Below are 22386 nucleotides of genomic sequence, written 5' to 3'. Positions count from 1 at the left end.
TCCCCCACCAAATTAGAGGCATTTCCCCCATCAGAATGGGGGCTCTTCTAGGACAGGAATTGTGCCTCCCGCATCAGATTAGAGGCATCCTCAAGTCTGGGGCTGTGTCTCCCCTCTTTGGAGGCAAGGTCCCTTAAGAGTCTGTCTCTCCCATCACAGTGGGGTTACCCAAGACCCAGGATTATTTCTAATTTTGACTCTAAATCACTGCCCCTCCCCACCACCTTCCTCACAACCCTCACAAGCTGGGAGTGGGAGACAGAAGACGCCTCCCTCCACCTCACACATAACTCTTGGCTGGGGTCCGGTTGGCCCTTCCCAGGATCCCAAGATCAGGAAGGCTTGTTTGCTGTTCTTTGTGGGAAAGCAAGCCTCCCGTGGCATTCCCTAGCAACCACAAGCTGAGCAGCTCAAACCAGCTGTCTGGCCAGCCTGGGAGAGGGGCACAGGCCCAGGGCCTGGAAGTCTGCAACTCCTGGGCCAGGCAGGGCGCAAAGCCAGGCTGGTGGGAGCTGGGGCTGGGACCTGCCTGGGAGAGCCACAGGGGAGGGGCCTGCCCACCTCAGGCTGGGCCAGCCAGGCTCCTGCCAGGCCATCTGGAGCAGGACTGTGTGTGTGCGCTTGTGTGTTGGGCTGAGGGGTGCCTCCCAGGTCATGTGGGTGGCTGGGAGCTGTGGGGTTGTGACCTGGCCCTCCTAGCAAGCCTCTGGCTCCCCGGTGGTCAGTTTCACTTCTGACATCTGGTCAAGTTCATAGCTGGCCAGCTTCCTGCATGGCCATTTTCACTTTCCCTCGCCAAGGTCTGGCAGCTAAGGCCCCCCACTCTGTCTTCATCCCACTTAACTCCATGGTGACACATGTGAATTTGCTGGATTTTTGTTAAAACTTCCCCATTATGTGGGGGGAGAAAAATAGGACAGGAACTCACCGAATTGGAAATTATACCCAGGTCCCTACCACACACACACACAACCCCCTACCAACTCAAACCACGTATGTTTCCAGAAAATCTCTGTACAATTTTTCTTTCTTTGCTATTTAATGTTCATCATTTATGTTTTATGTGTAGGTTTCAGGAGGACCCAAGAAATGATTACACAGGATGCAAGGGGCAGGCGACAGGGAGGGTGACAAGGAATGTGGAGCTCACAGCTCCCAGCTGCGGGAGGGACTGGGCAAAAAGGCTCCATCTCAGCCCAAAGGGAGGCAGGAGAGGCCCCAGAACCAAACACATGCTAAAACATACTTGCAACCTCCAACCCCCTCCCCCGCTGCTGGGGAGGAAAATAAATACCTCAGACTCTGTCCCACTCCCCAGATTCACAGGTGAGGGGTCAGCAGGTGAGTTTCCTCCTCCTGTTACTGATTCAGGTCAAAGAAGTGTGGTCTATGTACAATGTCCCCAGTCCCTTATACAGGGGTGAGAGACCCCTGGGCTGGGGAGGGGGTGGCTGGCAGTGCGCACCCTGCTTGGGGCTCGTTCATGCTAAATAGAGGGGGGCCACACTCATTCCAACACCAAGCAAAACAGGCCAGGAGGGACCTCATGGCCCCTTTCTGGTACCAAGCTAGGAAAGAAACAGTCCTTTGAAGGGTCGTCTAAACTCGGAAGAGACCCTCGATGGGCCACACTCTAACTCCGTTTCTTCCTGCTGCGTTCCCACACTGGTCCACTTTTTTTCACTGCAGCCTCCAGAGCCCAGCCAAACCCGTGCTTGCAGGGAAAGGGTGGAGGGGGGAGCATTCCTCCACGTGCAGGCCCTTGGAAGGCAGGCGCCAGCTCAAGCCTCAGTCGTCCTTGGCCTGCCAAACCCGGGGGTGAGGGAAGACGGCGAGCAGAGTTCAATTCCCTTCGATGCTTCTCTGGCAGCTGCCCCAGCAGGATCCGGCCTTGGCCCAAGAGAAAGAACTCTTGGAGAGAAGCAAGATTTCTCATCCTGTGTGTGTCTCTCTGAATCTGCATGCTGCAGGTCAGGGGGGGCGGTCCTTAGTCCCCGACCCCCAAGGCTGACTCCAGGGGAAGATGCTGCCTGTGTTAGCTCCAAGTCTATGCTGGGATGGCAAATACTTACAGACTGCCACACCACAGATGTCACACTGACATACCTGAGGGGACAGGCAGAGGGAAGCCACACCCCTCGCCACAAACCCCAACCCTGACTGGGGTCAGGACAGACCAGGGGGTCAGGCCTTGGGTGAAGTACCTGCCCTTCACAGGGGCTGGATAGATCTGGAGATGCTGAAGAGCAGATTGGGTTTGGCTGTGAGACACTTGCCAGAGGGTCGTCTGGTCCCCTCCAGCAAGCCTGAGGTCTGCGCTCCTCATTCAGGGTGAGGGGATAGCTCATCTTTGGCTTCTCCATTGCTGGAAGCTTTGGGCAAATGAATCTCTCTCTGGGCCTCACGGTCCTATACAAGGAGGGGGATAGACTAGATTTCAACCCCCTTACCAGCTCTGATAAACCTCTGAGGCTCTTCGTCTTAGGCCACAGGGGAGGAGGCAAGGGGGCTGAGAGAGGTTTAGGCCATACAGGTGCTCCCTCGTTCCCCGAGTTCACAGTGTAGTGTCCATGGTTCTGCTTCCTCAGTCTCTCCCTCTGAGTCTCTGGAGCCTTGTCATGCCCCCACCACCATCCCTGGTGTCAGCCTCCCAGATATGACAACCTGCTAAGGTGGGAGGGGCTGGCACCCCGAGAAACAGGGCGAGAAGCGAGCAGGAGGCCTGAGATGGCGAGGGGGCAGAGAGGGTGGGAGAGGCTGCAGGGGCACCTGCGGCACGAGAGGGAGAAGCAATGATTGGAGGCGGTGGGGCCACATGGGAGCAGCGACGGGGCTGTGGTTTGGGGGCCCGGCTCTGAGGCCCTGCCCAGAGGCGGGCAGCTCTGACCCGAGGGGTTGGCTGGAGCGTCAGTTGTCCGAATGTGGGGGCAGGGCAGGGGCTCCTGGGCCGGCTCACACGGGGGACGTGGCCGTGGACTCGCTGCACAGGCTCTCCACGATGTCGGCGCGCTGGATGCGGCGCAGGGCCGCAAGGAGGGTGTCGAGCGTGGCGCTGTCCTGGGCAGCCCAGCTGGCCAGCAGGGCGCGGGCTGGGCAGGCCTCGTGGGTGAAGGAGTCTATATGCTCAGGCTGGTAACCCAACTCGCCTGCCAGATGCCGCCAGGTGTCCCCCGCAGAGCCGTTGAGCAGCTTCTCCACCTCCTCCCGCTTGGCCAGCGGCAGGCTGCTGTAGAGGCCTCCATCACCCTTGAGGGCTGCCAAGAACCCAGGGGGAGTCAAGCACTACCCACTAGACCCCCTTTCTCCCACAGTGGGTGTGGGGGCCTGGAATAAGACCCAAGAAGGGCTGAGACACTTCTCCTCTCAGTCTGGGGAGGACCCAAGAGCCTAAAAGCAGAGGAATGCCCAAGATGCAGTCCTGGATGTGGGCAGGGCAGTGGAGGCACCTGGGGGATGCTGACTCATGTCTTCTCCTCATTCTTAGCTCCAGAGCCATCCCCAGCCCCTAACTTCCCTGCCCCCGCCCCCCAGCAATTAATCAAGGCAGAGGAGACAGGACTTCTGGTCCTAGACTCAACTGCAGCAAGTGTCTGGAGCTGGGCTATGGGCCACCAATTAGGGGACATAATTAACTACTTGTTCCCCAGAAGTCCTGGGCAGGAGGCTAATTGCAGCCACTCTGCGGAGTAATTAGCTCTGGGGGACAATTAGCTTGATGAGTCTAGATGCTCCAGTTTGTCAAAGCTTCTGTTTCCCAAGTCATTCCACTGGCAAGGGCCTCTGCTACCCACTCTCTCACCCCACCTCTTCCACCCAGAGGCCTGCAGCCAGCCCCTCTGCAGTCCCTCCTACAGTCTAATCTTCATTACTCCTGTTCTCCCTGCCTCAGTACCCCCCCGCCCGGCCCTGCTACTCACCCTGGCCTGCGGCAGTCTGCGTGTGGGGCTGCTGGTCATGCAGGCTCTGGCTGTCCACAGAGATGCCGCTATCGCTGTGTAGCTTTTCCCCCTCTGGTGGGGGTGTCTGGTTCACAGGTCGGCTGTTGGCTCCTTGCTTGTTCTGCTTGCAGCTGTTCCACCTGGAGCCGGAGCATAGGCCCAGTCTCAGAGCCTGAGGAGCCACACGGCCATGTGGCTAAAGTGTCTGTGCTCTGGCGCATGGGCACCAGAGGCCTGGTGGGGGCTGGTCCCTAACCCCCGCCCAGCACGGGAGGCTCTCTCATACCTGCCCTCTACATTCCTTTCCCCGGCCCACACTGGAAGCACCGTGAGGGCACAGCGGCACCCAGGGCTTGGTGTATGTAGCCGGTGTTCAGTAAATGCCCATGGGACGAATGGTGCACAAATAAATGACTTCCCAGAATTTCACTTTTCCCAATCTTTCCTTCTAAAGTACTCCCACATGTGTGCAGGCGTACGTGTGAGGATTTCCCCTGCTATTATAAGCAATAAGGAAAAACTAAAAGCAAACCAAATGTCCATCTATAGGAGATTGGTTAAATAAATTATACTCCACCCATATTATTGAATGAGCAGTTATAACTAATCAGATAATTCTATATGTTCTGAGGAAAGCTCTCCCAAGGGAGATTAGTGAAAAAGTAAGTTGCAGAATATGTAGAGTGTGATCACATTGATATTAAAAAAAAAGAAAGCCAACCTGCATGTACATATAACTATAAAAGGTTTTATACACATGTGTTTATAAATGCATAGAAAATGGCTGGAAGGGATCCATTCCAAACAGAGTCCAAAGAGGAGAGGGGTAGGTAGGATTTGGAGAGATAAAAGGAGGTTTTACGACTTTTTGCTTTACAAGACATTGGTCGTCTCTGCATTATCCCAAACAACCATGTTATTTCTTTGATGATTTTTTCTAAAGAATGGAAAATGCATTTAAACATCTAAAATGCTTTCGAGTTCTTCTCCACATCCTGGATTTCTGGACATGAGTGCCATAATATCCATGTGCGACATGGGAAAGAAAGATACACACACACACACAGGTAACTGTGTGAATAAATGGGGTCCAGGGAATGAGGATGCAAGCAGCTGGTAAAAGCAGCTCTGTGTGCAGCTGGAGGCTGAGGAGTCAGGCAGGGGAGGACAGTGCGGGTGGGGAGGTGCTGACGCCAGGGCAGGACAGGCCTGCCACACCTTGAAGTAAAGACTTCAGCGTGAAGTTGATGGCAAGTGAGGATGAGCTTGGTTTGGGGCTGAGTTAAAAGAGTGTGTGCATTTTCAGGTCATGGTCGCAGCAAAGCTCTCCCTGAGGCCAAAGATCTGGCTCCCTGTCTCAGGTTCCCCCTCTCACCTCTTGAAGGCGATGTAGGCCACAAGGCCCACAACCACAGCAGCCAGGATGGAGCAATAGACAGGGATGAGGTTGTCGGCGGTACCTCGGGTCACCACAGGCTGGGAGCTGCCCATCACCGTGGTCACCACATCTGACACAGTGCTGGTTACCAGATCTTGCTCTGGAGGTACCTCGGGCTCCTGGGTGCTGGGGTCTGTGCTGTCGGAGCCCTCAGGGGGCGTGGCCCGTGTAATCCAACGTCCAGGGATCTCTGGAAGAAAAGGCTACAGGAGTGAGGACCCACTTTCCCCCGAGTCCCTCCCCTAGATCCTGACCCCCAGAGCTTTACCCCAGACCCGGCCTTGCCCCAGGTGCTTGTATGCCCGGCGGCTACACGTACAGGTGTGGGCTGGGATTGGCTATATGACATCACGATGGTGGAGAAGACCAAGGATCTAAGAATCAACAGCCCTCGGCCCCCTTCAGCTCTGTCACTGACTTCCTGTGTGACTCTGGACCAGTTCCTTCAATTCTCAGGACCTCAATTTCCATATCTATAGAATGGGGATATTAAAAGATAGTCTTCAAGCTCCTTTCCATCTCGGGGAAAGCTGTGACCCTATAATTCAACTCTGCCTACTCTGGGTACCCAGAAGCCTTGCCTGGAGATAAACACACAAAGAAGTAAATAAGCACTAGGATGCCTCCAGCTGGAGGCAGGATAGCGAATGTAATTTCTCTGGCCCCAGCTTGTCCTAGTGGTCCCAGTCATCCCTGTCCTAAAGAAGGGTAAGAGTAATCAGGTGTGGCAGAGAGGTACTGTCCGATGCACTGTCCTCTGAGAGCTGACATCCAGCCTTTTTTCCAGGCTCTCGTGTCCTAGCTCTAGGCTCAGGCAGGGTGGGGAGGTGCACAGCTGGCTTGCTTCCCTCCAGCCAGTCCATGGATAGTGGCTAGCCTCTATTTCCTGCCCTGTGTAGCCCCCATACCATCTGATCTTGCCATCTAGAGAAGACAGTGTCAGATAGCCCAAACCCAAGTGGGAAAGGATGAGGACTGCTGGTGGAGAGCAAGCCCACAGACCAGGCACTGCCCTGTCTCAGAGGAAGGAGACTGCTCTGCCACCTACTGAGGTTCTTTCATATCAGCTGGGCATTGCCAGCCCCCCTGGTAGGGGACTGAGCACTCCCTGGCAGCAGTGGGTGGTATTTTCCATTCTTTCACCCAGCTGAAGGCAGTACCTGGGGTTGTGGGCTCTGGATGACCTGGGGGTACCTGTCTGGGCAAAGTTGCCTACCCCATCTATCCTCGCTTCCCACGCCTGAGGCAGGGAGGGAAAGCAGACAGGACAAGCCACTGGGGTGAAGGGCAGGGACTTTGCTCCCCAGATCTGCCCCACTCAGCCCTCAAGTTTGCCCACCCAAATTGGAATTGAAGCTGCCCACTGGTTTCCTAGACCTCCTTGGCTCAAGGCAAAGATGCTTCAAAGGCCCCCACTTTCAGCACCTTCTGAAGAATAAGGTCCCCAGATGTGACTCTGGAATCCATCTGGCTGGCACTGGCGAGGGGGCTGCCATCTGCTGCCCTATCCCTCCTCTCCCTCATCTCAGTCCTGGGAAGGATAGGGTGGAAGAGGTGGGGCAGGGAGTGGAGGAGACACAGCCCTACCTTCTGACACGGCACTGGTTTGGGGAGGGTCTTCTCTTGCCTGGCTAGGGGACTGGGCCAGCTGGAGGGGCAACCTGACCCCCGAGGCTGAGGGTACAGCTCTGCTCAAGTGACCCGAACCCAGAGGCTGAAGGCACGGTTAGGTGGAAGGTCAGTGAATCAGGCATCACAGAGATTTAGGAGCAGAGGGGAAGAGCTGAGGGAGGGTGGGAGCCAGACCAGGCTGAAGACAGCGCTTCCAGGGCGCTTTCCCCTAGTCTCCCGAATGCCCCCCTAACAGAGGGCGAGGATGAGATCCAGATGTGACCACGTCCTCTGGCATTCCAATCCACTAAGCCCCTGGCAGGTCCTGACAGCCGTTTCCGGCATAGGAGCTCTCAGACTTGGGGGGGTGGAAAGAAGGACTGGGTTACTCCTCCTAAACCCAAATTTCTTTAGTTGAGGGCTAGAGGGTCAGGTTCTGCCCCCAAGGTGGGTGAGTCACCATGTGGACACCTGAAATGTATATGCAAGGAATATACCCTGCACTGGAGGGGAGGGGGACAGCCAAACTACCACAAGTCAAATTCCATTTCCTGAAATGCTCCCCCCTGCCCTGGAGCTGACATGTAACCCTTCCGAGGGAGAAGGAGAAGAGGGGCAGGGACAAACACACCCCTTCAGGGTGGCTGGAAAAGCAGAGCAGTATCTGGAAGGAATCTGTGAATGCCCGTAAAGGCAGAGCCCACCCCTCTCCCAGCTGGCAACCTTTCTTTGCTCTAACTGCACCCCTAACTCCCACCCCCCACCAGCTGGTCCCAACTTGCCCACAGAAGCGTGCCACCCGCTGCCCGTTGCAGGCTGCTGAAACTCCCCCTGCTCTGCCCTGCGCCTGATGCTACTTGCCTGTCTCCTGGGCCAGGGCAATTGCCCCCGGAACCACCACATCCCACTGCTCCACCCCAACCCCACATCCCAGTGCAGGAAGCTTCACACACATGCTTGGCCTCAGCCCAGCTTAACAGCCCTCTCCACCCTGAGGTCCCGGCACCAGAGGATCACAGGATTTGGAAGGCCGGCACGGGTGTGTCAGAGCAGAGGCTCTCCACAGCAGGGGATCTGCCTCCCCCATCCGACTGCAGGCAGACTGAAGGCAGAGGCTGTGCTGCCCCCACCACAAAGGGGGATCTCCTGGGAACTAAGTGCTGGCAGACTGGGGCAAAGGCCAGCTCTCTCCTGTCCAACTCAGGGCTCCCAGAAGGAGGCACTTGTTGCCTGCTCAAAATGGGAGAGCCCCCTGAGGGTTAGGTCCCAAAGGGAAATAGCTACACAGGTGCCCAGTCCTAGAGCGATAGAAAGTAAAGGCAGTCAACCCCTCTCCCAAGATGGATGTCACCAACCAGGGGACCAAAACAGTTCCGCCCTGGCTACCACAGGGCTTCCTCCTCCCATGCCAGGAACTGCCCATCCGACTAAGGCGGGCATACCCAGCTCCCATCCCCCCGGGGAGCTGAGGGCCCTCCACATGCACCTGCCTCATCCTCAGGCTCCCAAACCCCAAGCCTGCTGCTTTCCTTTCCTTCTCTATCCCAAAGCGCCCCTGTTCCCACGATCTCCTCAGTGTTCCCCGGGTCTCACTTCATCCTTGGCTAAACTGTAACAGTGACTTCTGACCCCTCCCCAACAAGGTGACGTGAACCAGCCCCTGTCCCTAACCTGGAAACCCTGTGACCAGTAGGAAACTGAGGTCCAGAAACCAAAGTGACCTTCTTGACATCACTCAGTAAGTGAGAGTGTGGCGGACTCCATCCTAAGTCCCAGAGCCACAGTGGGTCTCAGAGCCAAAGGGTCCCAGTTCTGGAGGGTCCTAGACCCCTTCTCCAGTTCAGAGAGTCTACCTCAGGCTCAAACATGCACTATCTGTGCTCTGGCCACAGAGGCCACCTCTCTGCCACCCACCCAGTCCCAAGCCGGCAGCCACAGATTACCAAAGCGTGGGAACCGAGTGCGGCCTGGGAGGATGCTTTCCAAACACTTAGCCCAGAGAGGCTAACAGTGGATGGGCTCCTTTGGTGGGAAAGATCAGGAGGGTGTCTGCTGGCTCGAGGCCATGGGGGCTGCCCCTGCAGGCCATGGGCGGACCCTTGTAGACCCTGCCGGCCGGGGTGGGCGCCTTCCGCACCGCGCAGCCCCGGGCTCTCACCCTCGCATTCGGCGTCGGCCCAGCGCGTGCACTCGCGCAGCTGGCGCTCCGTGTCCTCGCACACCGTGCAGGGCAGGCAGGGGTCCACGTGGTTGGCCTCGTCGGAGTACGTGCCGTCGGGGCACTCCTCGCAGACGGTGTTCTGCTTGTCCTGGCACGAGAACACGAGCCCCGAGCCCGCCTCGCACACGCGGCACGCCTCGCAGCGGCCGGTCGTCTCGTCCTGGTAATAGCCGTAGGCGCAGCGGCACACGGCGTCGTCGGCCTCCACGCAGGGCGCCGACATGCTCTGCAGTCCCACGCACTCCGTGCACGGCTTACACGGCTCCGTGGCGCTCACCACGTCCGAGAAGGTCACGCCTGAGGACAGAGGGATGTGCGGGATGGGGGTGGGGGAGCCGCACCCCGAATTTAGTCGCCTGCCTTCGGGGCACTTGGGACGCTGGAGCCCCTCGGCCCACCTCGCCCCCTCATTAACACCCCCTTCTCCCGCCCGTCCCCGATTCCGGGTGTGGGAAAGCTTGGAAAGAGAAAGGGAGCCAGGAGCCCCATGTTCCGGCCCCGGAAACTCTGGCCCTGAAGTCTCAAGGGGTAACACAGCTGGTGCCGGTAAATTTCTTGGCAGATTCTCTCCGAGAGTTCCCAGCATGATTAAGGAATAATCTGAGCGTGGTTCCCACCCAGCCCTTCCCCCAGGCCAGAGCTGAGCTGTGAACCCAGCCCAGGCATGGCCAGCCTTCCCAGAGAGCCTCAGCTGCCCTTCCATTTCTATCCGCACAGGCAGAGGCTCAGGTGTGGCCTGAATGGGAGTAACTAGGGTTAGATGACAAAATCTCCCACCCATGGCGCTACCCCACGCTGCTGAAGGGCTTGGCTCTAGAGGGCGGGGATGAGACTCCTGCTAAGAAAGGCACAGCGGGAGGGGTTGAAGCTAGAAGGGAAAGAGGACTTGTGTGTGTGGTCCCTCTTTGCACGAGGCAGAGAGGACCCTGGCATCCCTCCCCTTATTCTGGAGCATGAGTCAAAGGGCATGAAGGAAAAATCTCTAAGCTCACTCTTGACTCATGCGCTGGAGTAAGGGAACGGATGCCAGGGTCCTCTCTGCCTCGTGTAAAGAGTGGGTAGGCACAGAGCCAGATCTTCTTTACCCCTTCTAGCCCAGAGTGGGGAACTCCATGCCAAACTGAATCCAAGAGAATGTATCCTTGCTCCAAGGGCAGGAAGAGCACACAGTTAGGACCTGAGAACTGGGGAAAGAGGGTAGCTCAGAATGTGGAAGCAGAGGTAGCAGATTAGGATCCCAATGGAGGGAAACTGGGGCTTGCTGTGGGGTTCCTATCTTAACCTTCTCTAACGGCATCCAGACACAAGATGGAGCACAGGGTCATTATCTTGGAGGTTGGGATTAGGGCTGGAGAAGCAAAGAAGGGAAAAAGCAGAGAGAAGTCAAAGGGGCAGCAGTTGGGAGTAGGGTGGGGGTTTGGAGAGAAGAAAAGATAGAGATGGGCCTGGAGGGAGCCTTCAGTTTCAACTCACTTCTGGCAGAGCAACTCCTGTGCTTCTCTTCTTAGGCATCAAGCAGGTCTGGATTCAAGACCTGCTTCCATCACTTTATTAGCTGTGTGACTCTGGGTGTCTTACTTAACCTCTCTGAGCTTTTTTCTTTCTCTGTAAAACTGGGAATAATGTCTCTGTTCACAGGGTTGTGGTGAGGAGTAAGTGAAATTCTACCATTAAGCACTTGACACACAGCAGGGATCCTGTAACAGTTGGGCCCCTGGGGTGGGCAATGATAAATTCAGTAGCAGGGATACAGTCAAACAGAAAGGACTTCCTAGCAAAGGCAAGATGTCCGATTTATACAAGAAGCTCCTATCTCGTTGGCATGTGGCAGTGGGGTGGGTCTAGTCACATGGGAGGGAAAGGAGAGGGCCCTGCTCATGGGAAAATATAGAAAATTAGCAGCGAACTCCTAGGAGAGAGTTTTAGGGGGTGGGAAAAATGTGGTCTTTTTTGGCAGAGAATGAAGGCAGGAGCTTAATGGGTTTCCTTGTGGAAACGTTTTGAGGATAGAGGGAAAGTCCGCTGGGGTCTCCATCCCATAAAGTAGACTTTTAAAGGCAGCCTGTTAACACAGCTGGGGGAGGGGGGGAAATGTGAGAAAAGAGGAAGGGAGGGGAGTGGAGGGAGCAAGCGGGATTTCTGAGCTGCCTCTCTGCTCCTGTCTCCTCTCCCCTTCCCTGGAGATGCCCTCTCTCAGCCTCCTGTATCCCAGCCCTTGCTTTGACAGAAGGATTAGGGTCCCATCTTGGGAGACTTGCTGTCCAAAGAGAAGAGGTCCTGGGTAAGAGTCTAGGAAATGAGAGGAAAACATGGGAGATTCCAGGGCAGCTGTGATTGGCTAGTCCTGCCCTGGGATGGAAACCCTGTTAGGCCAGGGCCAGGGGAGGTACCCAGATGGCAAGGTAGCAAAGGGATGTCTAGCCTTCCCTACCTGGCATCCCTCTGCTGGGGGATGGAGTTACAGGATCCACAAGCACAGAAATAGGAAAGCTGTGTTTGGGATACCAAGGAGTTGGGGTTGCCTGAAGGAGAGATACGCTGTGTGCAGTGTGGTGCCTGGAGGTGGTGGTGGCGGCGGTGGCAAGACATTCAAGGTAAGACCGGCGGATTCAGAGTTCCCAGTTCCTACACCCTGGTTCCCAACATGATTAAAGAACAATCTGAGTAGAGTTCCCACTGGCCCCCAGGTGGGCACTGAGTGCCAGGTAGAAGGCAGGACCTAACTGTCCTCAGGAAAGATTTCCAGACAGAGTCAGGAAAAGGGTTCATGGCCTGAAAGCAACTGGTGGGAGGGCATCCATCAGAGATGAGACAAGGGCACAGAATTTCAGATCACAGACCCACCACCTCATCCAGCACCTCTGGAAGATGGGGTTCTCTCCCCTCCTCAAGGAAATCCCAGGTAGGAATGGCCACAGTGCCCCTCCCCGCTGTTGCACCCAACATCGCTCCCCAGTAAGGACATCCTTGTAATGCTCCAACCCCCATCCCTGTTGCCTGGGGAAAACTCTGTTTCCTCTGTCAGAACTGAAGTACAGTTGCCCTGGGGAGCAGTGGCGGGGATGCGGGGCGGGGGGTTGGGTAGTGGGAGGTGCTGGGGGCTGATGGGGGGTGGTAGCCACACCCTCCCAGGATCCCCCAAGGTCAGTCTCCAGGGTAGCTAGGATTTGATCCTCTTCCCCTCCCCCCAAATGCGCCAAGGGTAAGTGGCAGCCATTGATTTTGCAGCGCAGATGATATTTTTAGCTGATCTTAGCATCAGCTACTCCTCCCACCTAGCCACACTCTTCTACTAGGCCTCTCTACTTGGGGGCTGGGAACGGGCACCCCCTGGGCATCCCCCATCATGCCCCCCTTCTGCCTCTGCATACTTCCCTCATCCATTCTGAGCTGCCCCTCTCTGTCTCCTATGCTGGGTCAGACTCACTTCTGGCACCCATGCAGTGGTGGGCAGGAGTTCCTGCCAGGACCCAGAGCGCCTGTAAGGCCTCTACTGGGCATGCCCGCCAGTCCCCTTGCCCTCCCTTCCATTCTGCTCTCCTTCCCCCACCGGACACTTTCTACTTACTGTCCAGGCAGGGTTCACACACGGTCTGGTTGGCTCCACAAGGCTGGGCCACACCCTCGCCCAGGTTGCAGGCTTTGCAGCACTCTCCGCTGTGGGTGTACAGGCCCGTGAGGCATGCTTCCTTGGCACCTCCAAGGGACACCTGGATGGGGGAAGATGAAGAAGGTCAGACTGGCAAGAGCAAGGAGACAGGATGTATTTCGAGGGAGCAAACACCCCTTTCTGAAGCCTTCTATTGGAACCACCTGGTCTGGGATGAGCTCACCAGGGAGGCATATGGCACTTGAAAGCTGACAGGGAAGAAAGGCAGGGGGACAGCACACCCCTGCAGGCTGCTGGGTTGTGAGATCAAGAGCCTCAGATGCTGACCTTCTGCAAAGTTCACCTTGGGGTTACAGTAACTCCTGGAATCCCAAGGACACACCATGTGGGGAGGGTAACCTGAGGACCAGCAGAGGGCCTTTGGGCGGCGGTCAGGAACCAGCAGGCGAGTTGCAGCTTGCTCAGGGCTCCCAGCCAAGGGGGCAACTTGAAGCTGAAATCTAGCCCAAATGACACTTGCTAAGCTGCACACCTGCAGGGATGCGTCTACCCTGAGGGGAATCTTTTTCTAAGAAAGGCTAGCAGAGCTCTACTCTCGGTCCTTAATCCTACCGTTCCATATATTAAGTATCAAATGGGAGGTGTCTGTACCCAAGACCAGAAGGCAGAGGGATGGGACCTTGGGTTCAAATCCTGACTCTGCTCTGGGAATTCTGATCTGCTCATTTCCCTCTGAGTTTTCATCTCTCTGGAAAGATAAGAGATGGAGACAGCTCAGGGCCCACAGCCAATCATCAGGACTCTGGTGCAAAGACGGGGGAAAAGGACGCCTGTTACCAATGATGAGAAAGTGGCTGCTCTTACCACCCAGCAGCCCTGCTCCCCCAGGGTTTGATTTCCAGCCACCAGCCCTTTTCTCCCTGCCCCCATACAGTCAGTGGGAACAACACTGGAAACAGCGGAAAAGGGAGTCAGATTCTTGCTGCCGAGGCATCTTTGCTCATGGATGGAATGATTTAGCACCAGATTCCCTAGAGGGAGGGGCTGCTGGCAGATTGCTTTATATTTCTGTTCCTTGAAAAAAAGCTTAACGTCTAATAAAACTCCACAGCCTGTTTCCCTGGCTCCAGACCACGCAGTTCCCATTTGATGCTCAGAGGAAGTATGGACTCTTGGGTCATGGGACTAGAGAGGAGCCGTAAGGATCATTTGGGCATTCCTTGCTTCCACATTGGCCAGAATGGCTCCCAATACTCCTTTCCCTTCAGTCCTTCCAATTGTCCTGAGGTCTCACTAGGGTTCAGGGGAGGCAGGGGGATAGATAGGTTGGATCAGTCTAGGAGGCAGCCTGCAGTCCTCCAGAGACTGGTGGGGAGGATACAGGCAGCACAGGAGGGGAACCTTGGGTGTTGCCACCGTCCATTCCCAGGTGGCAGGAACACAGTGCTGGGAACATCTGCAGACCAGAAGCCTTGGCCTGGGGAGAGGGTAGTCCCAGATGCAGGCTTTCCCCCAGGAGGTGAGCAAGATTCCAGAAGGGTCTGTATGGATTTCTTTTCATCCTTCAGTGTTCTGCTTAATGGCACTTCATCAGGGAACTGGTTCTGTGGCCCCAGTCTCTGCTTCATCAGGCAGAGCTGCCCTGTCACATGTCCTCCCTGTTCACTCCTGTCTGCTCTGACACTCTACAGAGTCCCCCACTGGACTGTCAGCTCCCTGAGGCCAAGGACTCTGGTTGCCTCAGTGCCTGTGATGGTACCTGGCACATATTAGGGACCCAACATGTATACTTAGGGAATATTTAAGAACATAATATTATACAGCCTCAATTAACTAGCACTTCAGGGACTGATTTCTGGGTAGCTGAGTTTCCGGGAAATCATGGCTTTGCTGTTCTCACCTAATGTTTCTCACTTTAACCATGGAGGCTGCACCTTCCTCCTTCTCTAGAACATGCCTTCACGGTTTCCCCATGACTCAGGGACTCAATATTTACATCAACAAGTATTCCAGGATGCAATGCAGTGAAGCCCTGTGCTTTTTATCCCAGAGTAACACACTTTTGTCTCTTTGAGTTCCCCTGTCAGCGTTTCTTCAGTTCTGCCTGCTCCCTTCCTGTCAGGATATCAGTTGTCAATTCTCGCTGCTACTAGTGGGACCTAAGCAGCCCCTCCCCCGTTCTAATTTCTGGTGGCTCAGTGGTAAAGAATCCCCTTGCCACTGCAGGAGACGTAGGTTCGATTCTTGGGTCAGGAAGATCTCCTGGAGAAGGAAATGTTAACCCACTCCAGTATTCTTGCCTGGGAAATCCTATGGACAGAGGAGCCTGGCCGGCTTCAGGGAAGATGGCTACAGTCCATGGGATAGCAAAAGAGCTTGACACAACTTAGTGACTGAACAACAACAAATTCAATCTTTAGAAAATATATAACTAGCCCTAGGAAGAAGGTATATAAATCGAGTGTAAGCAGGATCTGATCTAGCAGAGGGCAATACTCAGAGTAAAAAGTCTACCTTCCTCCTCTGCTGCCTTCACTGCTCTGAGTACTGGCTCACGGCTTACAAGCTGGCTGACCTGTGACAGATTTGGAATTTCTCTGTGCCTTAGTTTCTTTGTCATTAGGTAACCATGACAGTTTCTGCCTCTCAGGGTTGCTGGAGGCAGTAAATAAATGAGTATGGTGTTTATTCACTTTGGGACCTCTCTTTTCTCTTTTCCAAGGTCCTTTGTGGCTTTTGGCTGTGTTCCAGTTAGTTGAGGCTGGTAGAGAGAACTGGGCTCCAGATAGCTGAGGGGGTCTGTCTGTGGCAGTCATGGGCAGAGGGGCAGCCTCATGCAAGCCCCTCTTCTGGAAGCCTCCTCTCCCTGTGGCAGCCTGTGGTCCTCTGTCTTCTCCAGAGTCTTCCGTTTGGAATCCAGGCCACATAATTAGTAACCATGTGTTTCCTAAACTTGTTTTGTTTTCTATTTCAAAACATTCCATTTCTGCTACTTAATAGTATGCTGCTGCTGCTAAGTTGCTTCAGTCCTGTCCGACTCTGGGTATCAATTCTCAATCTCTCTAAGCCTCAATTTCCGCCCCCCCCCTAAAATGCTGGATTGGTGATATCTACTGCCCAAGTTTGCTTTGAAAATTAAATGAAATAAGGTATGTAACTCTGCCTGGTGCATAATAGGAGTTCAATAAATGTTGGTTACCAAAGAAATGTTTTGTCTTATAGAGAGTGAGCTGCTGAGCCTAAGGGGTAGGTAGTGGGAGAGGAGAATTCAGCCATCCCCAAACAGGGGAAACCATCTCAGAGTAGGGGGCAGGATAAAAATGGAGAGAGATTTACCCACCAAGAGGAGTCTGAAGAGGGTATGCAGGCCAAAGGAGGCTGGAGAACAGCTCTGTTTAAAGTTAACTAACTCAAATATTTACTGAGCACTAAACTAAGAGTTTCCAATGAAACAGGATCCCTGATTTGTGGCAGGAGTCACAGTGCCATGAGGGAGAGGAAATATCACCTCAAACAGTTGTTCCAGAAGCTGATGAGGAAGGTTTGAGGGACAGACGTGGAAACTGAGGCCCTCAGAGGTCATCCTGCTAAGTGGCCAGGAAGCACTAACCCAACTACACCATCTATCGGTCCAAGGCCAGCAATCCTGGGAAGTGGGGTGGGTGTCACTAGGACTCAGGCTAATTGTTCCAAAATGAGCAATTTACCAAAATGATAGACACATTTGCTTGAAATTAAAATTTATTATACTTACTCATTCCATTTTTGAGAATGTTTGCAAATCTTTTTTTTCCATGTCAAGGCTTTCAAGAAACTAAGGTGCAAATATGCTTAGGTGAACTGACTTTTAATAATCAATTTTAAAAAACTGGACAAAACAGAAAACACACCAAAATACCTGAAAGAATTTGAAACTATAGGAAGGCTTCACGGTGATGAGTCCTAACTATTCACAATAGCTTCAGCAAAGGGTTCCTTAGGTGAATGGAGCCATTGGCTGGGTGAAGAGGTTGGAGAGTTTTCAAATATGGGAAGGGTCTTTTGAGACCAATGCAAACCCTGAGGAGGCACTGGCACATGCCCCCCTCCCATCCCTTGAAACAGGGGTGGAGTTTGAGGGGGAAAACAAGATCTAATTACTGAGGAGGATGCTGCAGGAAGACTCTGAAAGGGAGCAGGGCTCTGAGTGGGGGGAGTGAAGGGGCTCAGCTACAAATCTGCGGTGCCAAGGGCATAGGACAGAGTCTAATCTCCAGGTCTAGTGGTGGTTCAGGGCCACGTGTCCTCCCGTGATTTGGAAGGCTGGGCAGGGGAGTGTGCCTGGCATAAGGAGGAAAGAGTAAACTCCAAGCCAGGAATCCCGGGTTCCAACAAGGGCGCCACTACATACTAACTGGGGGAACCTGGTTTCCTTTCTGAAGGCCTGAGAGGTTCAGCTTTCTCAACTGTAAAATGGGAATAACTAGATTTGCTCTGCTGGGACAGGAGAAATTACCCAGGGCAGTGCGTGGCACACGGTAGGCACTCAACCAATTTTGTTATTCCCACCTCCGCGCCTCCCACCCCAGGGAAGAATCTAGGCGCGTGAACGCGACCCGGCTGGTACAGCAGGGCGGGGACCCCTTCCCTGCTGGGGTCTCCTCCCCCACCCGCTCCTGTCCTCGCGTTTGCTGTCCTAGTTGCGTCCCTATTAGGCGCATTAGCCAGCCGGCGGCTCCGGTTACAGACGTCTGAATGACAAAGTGCCTCCATTACCGGCGCGGCCCGTCAGTCGACCCGCCGAGATGCGCTCCGGTTTCAGCACTCTCTCGCCGCGGCCCAGGAAGAAACTCGGACCGCTGCGGTGCGCAGGGCCAGCCCGTAGACAGCAGCCCTGCGGCGAGGCAGGGGCGAGAGCCGCAGGGGTGCGGGCGGCAGATTCTGTGCGGGTCCACCTTCCCGAGACCCCGGGCCCTCCACCCCCTGCTCCCTTCCTTCCTCGCCTTTTCTCTATTCGGGGGACACTCTCCAGCCCAAAACCCGAGCCCACGCCCTCGCCCCTCCGGAATCCGCACTACTGGCTGCCGCAATCCCCGCACCTGGCCACCCGCCTCGACCCCCGCCCTCCGCCCGGGGGAGGCTTCTCTAACCCGCGGTGTGAATGCGCAGACGTGCCCGCAGTCACTCCCAAATCCCCAGACGCAGCCACAGGTACTGACCGCCCCGGGGGGCTGTGCTGAGCTTCGGGGATGGGTCTCTGCCCATCCCAGCCCCCATATTCCCGCCCGCTTGCCGCCGAGACGTGCAGCTCTTCTCCGGAGCTGGGACGCCGGGCTGCCCCGTAAGACGTACGGGAGGTACCGAGCTGGCAGTCAGGTGAGGGGCAGTCTCCCTAAGATTCTGGCTCAACTCGCTTGTGGGACCTTCCTTGACCAATTGGTTAAAACTCTCAGAGCCTCAGTCTCCTTGTCTGTAAAATGGGGGGTTGGGGGCTCAGTGCTCAGAGATGAAGACGGCAGGGAGAGTGAGGACATCTCCATTGCAGAACCTTCCAGGGCACTCCCTTCACGGCCACACATCGGGTCCTGAATGTCCTGTCAGATCTACCGGGCGACCTCGACGCTTTGTAAGACCCGCAGTTTCTTCGCCGAGATGTCTGAGAGCCTCTATCTTGTTCCGAGCCGGGAGTCTTTCACCGAAAGCTGGGCGGGGGGCGGGCAGAACCCCGATACCCCCACCCGCGCCGTTCGCGGAAACGTAGCGAACGGTCTGGGCGGCGCTGCGGCAGGTTGACTTCACAGGGGGTCCGGGTGGCGGGTGAAGCGCTCAGTCCCGGTCGCGCCAGTAGCCGCGATCGCGCAGCCTTCGCGCCGCAGCGCCCCCTGCCGGCAGCCCTCGCCGGCGCGCCCCCTCGGCGGCGCACTGCCTAGACCTTCCCGGCTTTGCGAGTCCCGCCTCTCTGCACCCCAAGAAGTGGCAGCGGCCAGAACCCGTCAGACGACGCCTGCTTCGTCCCATCCAGTCCGCAGCTCTGCTTCTAACCGCGAGAATAAGTGCGTAGCGGGAGCCCGCCGGTCTCTGGGGAACCGGGGAGGCGGGTTCGCCCTGGCGAGGTGGGCACTCCTTTCCCAGCCTCGGACCCCAAACCACAATTCCCCGACCCCGCGAGGAAGAGCGCGCGACACATGCGGGAAGAGTCTGTCTCTGCTCTCTCTTCTCGTCCCACTGTCTCTCGGCGGACAGGCGAGGCCCAGACCACTCAGGGTCTTCTCTCCCTACTCCGTCCTCTTTCCTTTTGCTTCCCTCTCTCCACCTCCCTCACCAGGTCCCTTCTGCCCTGCCTAACCCACTTCTCCCCCTTCAACAGAGCCCCGCTCCCCGAACCTCTCCCTCCCACGCCCCTCCCCCCACCCCATTGTCTGGCTGGTCTTCATTGTCCGATGCCCGTCCCCTTGCCTCCAGTCCCTCCATCCTCCTCCCACACAATTCTTATCTCCTCGTCTCCGGTTCCCCACCCCAGCCACTCTCGCCCCTCACTTTTCTAGTTCCTGTCCCATTCCTCGTCCTTCTCTAGCCTGGGTTCCGTCCCACGACTCTCCAGAGATCAAGATGCTCAGAGGGAAAGTCGCCTCAAGATCCCGCATTCAAGCGCCCTCTTCCGAAGAACCCAGGCATCCGAGAGCCCCACGACTCTCTCCTGAGAGACCCCTCCCAGCTCCTCCACACACACCTCCTATGGCACACGAGGACCTGCTTCCGTGCGCCCCTCTTCTCCGAATCTTTACCTTAAATCTCAGAGTCGCCTCTTCACTGTGAGAACCTGAGACGCTCCTCCGTGGATACTGGCATCGGAGCTCCTCTCTCGCCATCCACCCCCCAACCCCAGCATCTGGGACCCCAACGCTCTTTTCTGTTTCTCCTCAGGGAAACCTGGACTCATCGAGGTTTCGGTCCCGGGAAAGAGAGCTAGCTCCCCTTCAGTTAGCACTCACCCCCAGGAGCAGCAGCAGCAGCAGCAGGCGCGGCCCGTCCATGGCGCGGCCGGCGGCACCTGACCCCATCGGCCGCCTCCCGCGGCAGCGCTCGGCTTTCAGTTCAGCCCGCTCCGCGGACCGATAGGGCTGCGCTGCGCAGCGCTCCAGCGCCAGCCCCTCAGAGCTGGCGGAGGCTCGGCTCCCTCTGGCTGCCGGCGGGAGGGGCTAGGAGAAGCCAGTGCGGCGGCCCCGCCCTCTCCCCGCCCAGCCCGCCCACCCCCGGAACCGCGCCCGCCCTCCCCACGGTCTCCTGGAGAGGAGAGGCGGAAAGGGACATCGGGCAGGGAGCCGCGCCCGTGCGCCCCGCTGCCTCTTCTCCGCGCCCCGCCCTCAAAGCTTATCCCTGACCTGGTACCCGGCGCCCGACCCGTGCTGCTACGCGTCCGTCCCGGATTCTGTGGGCTTGGGTTCCCTCTCTTGCGCATCTTTCCCTGCCTCTGGCTTCAGCTTCTTCCCCGGTGCCCTGCTCCCTACCCAGCCGTTATCAGCAGTAATGCTCACTGCCCGCCCCTCCTTTCATTTCCCGGTCTATATCCAAGCCCTCCTCTGCCCCTTCCCAGTGCGGGGTTCTCTCTGCAAAGGCCTAGGGAAAGGAGTGAGAGAGGTGGCAAGTGGTCTGACACGGACCACAGACAGCGGGGACGTTCAAGGAGGAGACCATCCCGACATCATTTGAATTCTCAAAAGACGGGTCTGAAGCGATCCCAGGTGTGCACACAGACAAAAAGGAATACACACTCCCAAGGTTACATACATATGTGCTTATGCAGTCTCCTATGCCCCCGCCATCCTCACGCAGTCCTGTGGACCGGCGCCTTCTGCCCACGCCTGTGCACCTCCACACATGCACATTCATCCTCCGTGTGCTCATAACATTCAAACACACGTCCTCACGTACACACTCACACGTACATGTGTTCGTCTGCAGTCATCTCCATGAAAGCCCTCATATGTATAGTCTCTCACACAGTGCACACACACACAGAGATATGAACACATAGATGTATCCTCAACCATTTGCCTTCATTAGACTGTGTTTCCATAAGCTGATGAGCTCCCTGGAGGCAGGGACTATAGTTTCTTATCTGAATGCCTAGTACACAGTAGGTGTTCAATAAAGGTCTGCAGAAAGAATAAAAGAGTTGAATGGACTCACATCCATGTACCCATCCATGTACATCTCCAGGACCATACTCACCATGCTCTAGAAAACTTGGAAGTTTCAAATTATAGGCCCTGGCAACCCCAGGAGTTTGCCACCAGTCTTTTGGCAGGAAGCACTCCCACCTCCACCTTGATGGTCACCCCCACTTTGCCTGTCCCCACCCTTTCCTGGTTCCCAGACAGCCCTGGAGCACAGAGTTGTAGGGGGCAAGTCTATAAAGCTCATCTTCTCACCCTGAACTTGGCCAGGTGTGGACCTCAGTTTCAACTTTGAAAAAATAGCCTTACAGGAAGAAGGGAGAGATTAAGACACTTGTGCTGAGGGCAAGCTTACTACTGGTAGGTGATTTCCCAGTTAAATCGTTCATTTGTGGGAGTAAAAATTCTGCCCTGCGAGTTTCTTTCCTGGGTAACCAACAAAATCCAGTGGATATCCCCAGAAAGGACAGGTAGACGTCAATCACTGTGGCCTTGACCGTGAATGTGAATAAGCTACCTCCCACGGCTGGGCAGAAGACACCAGGCAGCCATCCCCTCTTCAGAAATCCCTGAGGATCCCTCCCCCCAGACAGGGGTTGCCTCTAAGCTGTCTCCTCCTGCTGCTTTTAGAGCCCTGCCTTGCCTCTCAGCTGAATTCATGGAAGGCAGGAAGGAGCAACATTAGTACTAAGAGCAGCATTGAGCAGCTTACTACCAAGGGTATCGGCAGTATGGCATTAATTTAAATACTTCTGTTATTAATTTATGATCCTGGTTACTATTATTGCCAAGGTTATCCATCTCAACACAATTTAATATGACCCACATCACCATGGCTGGGCCTGGGTTATTAATAATTTCCATGGTCTTGATCAATTTAAGCCTTACTCGAACAATTACAAACAGCAATTGTTACTATTATTAGCAGTATTTCTATGATTAAGCCTAAGCACAAGACCACGATGTAATGCTGAGTGCTGGTGGGGAGACGCTGTGAACTGAGCAGAGAAAAGAGCACTGAACTGAGAGTCAGACAGGCCTGGCCACATGCCTACAGGTCCCACCTCATCCTCACATTAGTTACTTCTGCCTGGTCTGTGGTTATATCATCTCTCTCAGCTTCAGTTTCCTCATCTATAAAATGGGAATTTTTTAGAAAAGATCCTATCTTGAACAGCAAAATAAAGTGCATCAAAAAAGAGACTCAATCTCCTTTTATTCATTCAACCCATGCATTTATTGAGCACGTGCTATGGGCCGTACATACCCTGCTCTAGGTACTGAGGATACAGCAGTGAACAATAGCAGCCGCCTTCATGGAGCTGATGTTCCAGTGTGTTAGTGATTTGATATGAAGGATTATTTTATAATGTGACACCTTGGCTTGACCGTTAGATAGATGGCAAGACGGT

General features: G+C 55.4%; 1 protein-coding gene across 1 annotated transcript; it reads right to left on the bottom strand.

Annotated features, from left to right (window-relative positions):
* Positions 1–1020: 1020 nt before the first annotated feature.
* Positions 1021–19978, bottom strand: NGFR (nerve growth factor receptor). Its single transcript, XM_086355466.1, has 6 exons — positions 19790–19978; positions 12777–12918; positions 9146–9505; positions 5314–5566; positions 3918–4078; positions 1021–3254 (listed from the first exon to the last, which is right to left on the bottom strand). The coding sequence occupies exons 1-6, from the start codon at positions 19856–19858 to the stop codon at positions 2953–2955; spliced, it is 1287 nt and encodes a 428-aa protein (XP_086211592.1). The 5' UTR covers positions 19859–19978; the 3' UTR covers positions 1021–2952.
* Positions 19979–22386: the final 2408 nt, after the last annotated feature.

This window comes from Bos grunniens, chromosome 19 (genome assembly GCF_055505025.1).
Source record: "Bos grunniens cultivar Pamir isolate PY7600 chromosome 19, Bosgru_T2T1.0, whole genome shotgun sequence".
In the NCBI taxonomy this organism is placed as follows: Eukaryota; Metazoa; Chordata; class Mammalia; order Artiodactyla; family Bovidae; genus Bos; species Bos grunniens.
Note: the sequence above shows the minus strand (reverse complement) of the source record. Positions and strands in the feature narration are given on the sequence as shown.

What these genes read in the sequence shown, in the direction of transcription:
- NGFR (XM_086355466.1), bottom strand. Translation starts at nt 19,858, where the DNA reads ATGGGGTCAGGTGCCGCCGGCCGCGCCATGGACGGGCCGCGCCTGCTG. An exon ending in GTGTGAACCCTGCCTGGACA is followed by an intron (nt 9,506 to 12,776) that starts GTAAGTAGAAAG and finishes CTCTGTCCTCAG; the next exon opens with GCGTGACCTTCTCGGACGTG. An exon ending in GGCCGACGCCGAATGCGAGG is followed by an intron (nt 5,567 to 9,145) that starts GTGAGAGCCCGG and finishes CTTTTCTTCCAG; the next exon opens with AGATCCCTGGACGTTGGATT.